This window comes from Acanthisitta chloris, unplaced genomic scaffold (genome assembly GCF_000695815.1).
Source record: "Acanthisitta chloris isolate BGI_N310 unplaced genomic scaffold, ASM69581v1 scaffold34469, whole genome shotgun sequence".
NCBI lineage: Eukaryota > Metazoa > Chordata > Aves > Passeriformes > Acanthisittidae > Acanthisitta > Acanthisitta chloris.
Genome location: NW_008693632.1, coordinates 1 through 3,428, shown reverse-complemented (window position 1 = coordinate 3,428; position 3,428 = coordinate 1). Strand labels below are relative to the sequence as shown.

General features: G+C 58.3%; 1 protein-coding gene across 1 annotated transcript; it reads right to left on the bottom strand.

Moving 5' to 3' along the window:
• Window positions 1-2,581: 2,581 nt before the first annotated feature.
• On the bottom strand, window positions 2,582-3,333 carry TMEM216 (transmembrane protein 216; the record flags this gene model as incomplete). Its single annotated transcript, XM_009083139.1, has 2 exons — window positions 2,582-2,808; window positions 3,241-3,333. Coding segments are annotated over 2 exons (320 nt in total), but the record flags the coding sequence as incomplete, so codon positions are not given.
• Window positions 3,334-3,428: the final 95 nt, after the last annotated feature.

Sequence of the window (3,428 nt, the reverse complement as noted above, 5' to 3'; positions counted from 1 at the left end):
CTGTGCTGGCAGCAGGGAGTTGGGGCCACCTCCTTCTGCCGTGAGCGAGGGGGAGTTTGAGGAGATCATGAACCGCAACCGAGCCATCTCCAGCAGCGCCATCTCCAAGGCGGTGTCCGGCGCCAGCGCAGGTACCACTCCCATTCCCTTGTGTCCTTCCCCGTATCCCTCTGTCCCCCCCAAATCCCATCCCGAGGTGGATCCCCACCCCTGAGCCCCTCACCGTCTCCCTCAGGTGACTACAGCGACGCCATTGAGACGCTGCTCACGGCCATCGCTGTCATCAAGCAGTCGCGCGTCGCCAGCGACGAGCGGTGCCGCGTCCTCCTCTCCTCCCTCAAGGATTGTCTCCACGGCATTGAGGCCAAATACTACAGCTCCAACAGCAGGACCAGCCAGCAGCAGCTCCAGGTATCCACATGGATCTAGGGTGCTGCCCCCACCCAACGGGATCCTCCCTGTGTGGGACTGAGTGGGGTTTTATCCCTCTTTGCCCAAGGAAAAGACACCGATCCCGGGAGCGCTCTCCCAGTCGGTCCCGTGAGAGCAGCCGGAGGCACCGGGATGTGCTCCACAGTGAGGATCGGCACGAGGATTACTTCCAGGAGCGGAACAGGGAGCACGAGCGGCATCGGGACAGGGACAGAGAGAGGGACAGGCACCACTGAGACAGGTGTGGGGCTCAGGGGGCCCCAGGGAGGCCTGGGGGAAGGCTGACGAGCGCTGCCCCAACCTCCCTCTTTCCCCACAGGAATTTGGCAGGAAGTGGTTTTTAATGGACTCTATCTCCTCACCTCGACCAGGACGATGTGCCCGAGGCTGCTCCACCCCATCCCGGCCCTTTCCCACCACCCCCAGCCCTCTCAGGGCGCCCAAGGAACGCCCCGGGGGGAATTCCCACCTGTACCTCGTGGCCTTGGGATTCCCTTCCCACCGCTGCTGCTGCTTCCCGGAGCCATCCCACTCCGCTCCATGGACACTCGGACCCAAAGAGAAATGGTGCTTTTATTCCATGGAGGGAGGTTTGTGAGCCCTTCCCAATCCAGGGGGGAATGGAGGTGCATGGCTCCCAGTCCCGGGATGGGATCTGTGCCATCCTCTGGCGCTGCCTGGGGACACTCCTGTCCCCCCTCACCCTCTGGCTCTGCCCAGGAGCTGGGAAAAGCAGGGCTGGGGGTCACCTCCCCCTCTATCCCGACATTCCCCACAGCAGCATTCCCACCCAAAGGGCAGCTCCGGCCTCTCCTGCAGCGCATTCCTTGTTTTAGAGGAAGCGGAGGAGGCAGGAAGGCTGTGACCCCCTGGCAGGAGAGGGAGAGTCCAGGAGGGTCGGGATGAGCTGGGACACACCACAGGTGACTTCCAGGGCTGGAATCACCCCTGGAACTGTTGCCAGGCAGAAAAATCCTGGCTCTGGGTGTCTTTTTAAGTTGAAATCCCACAAAAGCAGGAAAATCCACCCCAATTTATCTCACGAGGTGGGAGCGCTCAGCGGGAGAGGTCTGGGTTGTTTTTTTACTTCATGCCACAGATTTTTAGTTTCTTTCCAAATAGTGGAGGGGGAAAAATTCCCAAAAGGTGGCAGAGCAATTCCCTGTAAGCCCTGGGGTGAGGCCCTGCCCCTCCTGCTCACAGTGATTAGATTTGTCTTTCAATAGGTTGGAAATTGTGTAATAAACTCGATGACGTTGTCAATCTTTTATACAGTGCTCCAAGGGCCTCCTGTGGTATTCCTGAGGGTGAGATTTGGGATAAGGAGGGGTGAGAGGGATTTAGACTGGGTTTAGTGCCTCTGAGGGGCTCCTGTCCTCCCCACACCAGCTTGGAGCACCCGAATTGATGCTCAGGTGAAGCTAAGCACCAGGTAAAAATAAATATTTATTGGAAAATAGGGAATTCTTCCAAAAGGATGTAGAAAAAAAATAAGGATTCCTCATACCTTGAGCTGGCACAAGCTCGGAGGGATGTGTCCAGGTGAACTGGGAAGTGGGAACAGTGGGAGGGATGTGTCCAGGTGGCTGCAGGTGACGTTGGAAGTGGGAAAGGTGGAAGGGATGTGTCCAGGTGAAGTGGAAAGGTGGGAAGGATGTGTCCAGGTGGCAACAGGTGAGGTGGGAAGCAGGAAAGATGGGAGAGATGTGTCCAGGTAGATGCAGGAAAGGTGGGAGGGATGTGCCCAGGTGAAGTGGGAAGCAGGAAGGGTGGGAGGGATGTGCCCAGGTGGCTGCAGATGAACTGGGAAGCGGGAAAGGTGGGAGGGATGTGTCCAGCTGGGAGCAGGAAAGGTGGGAGGGATGAGTCTGTGTGGGAAGCAGGAAAGATGGGGAGGATATGTCCAGGTGGCTGCAGGTGAAGTGGGAAAGGTGGGATGGATGAGTCCAGGTGGGAGCAGGTGAGGTGGGAAGCAGGAAAAGTGGGATCCTCCCCTTTCCCAGGGCTGGCAAGTAGCTCTGGCACCAGTGACACTGTGCCCCTCTGGGCTGTGTCCTTTGGCACATGGCCTCAGTAGGAATCCACACTGTGGAGAAGGGAAAACAGGGATGTGTTGGCACCAAACCCACCTGGTATCTCCCGCCTTGGCTCACCCATCCCCTGGGATGCAGCACCTGGAGAAGGAGAGCAGCGCCAGGACCCCCAGGAGCAGCTCCAGGCCATAGAAGAGGAGCAGGATGGCGCTGAGGAATGCTTCCAGGCGCAGGGAATAGGTCTGGAGCAGCAGGTAATAGGCTGCCAGCACAGCTGCTGGCACTGTGAGGGCCAGGCTGATGGATAGTGGCACCCTCCGCTGGCACAGGTTCCCCTTGGAGCCTGGGAGACACAGGGTTGGCATCACGGAATGGTTTGGGTTGGATGGGACTAAAAGATCCAGTTCCATCCCCCTGCCATAGGCTGGGAATCTTCCACAGGATCAGGTGGCTCCAAGCACCATCCAACTTGGCCTGGACCACTTCCAAGGAAGGATTTTGGGGGTCTCCCAGGATTTTGCAGTGGAGAGACACTAAATTCTGGGCTAGACAAGCATATCCATGGGTTGTCCATAAAATCATGGAATGGTTTGGGTTGGAAAGGACTTAAAGATTCAGTCCCACCCTTTGGCATGGGCAGGGACACCTTTCACTAGCCCAGATTGCTCCAAGCCACATCCAACCTGGCCTGGAACACTTCCAGGGGTGGATTTAGGGGTGTCCCAGCATGCTGCCTCCCTGGAATTCGAGGAGGGGCACTGCCCCCAGGACTCACCAAAGAAGATCCGCGTGGCCTCAGTGCCAAGGTAGAGGAAGAGCAGCACCACATCCAGCACCAGATTGGAGACAGGATAGGGCAGGAGCAGCACTGCGGGCACAGCACCGCTGCCCTCAGCATCCTCAGGGGCACTCCAGGGCAGCCCTGGGGGGAGGTCGCGGCCGGGGCGGGGGATGCTCACCCTT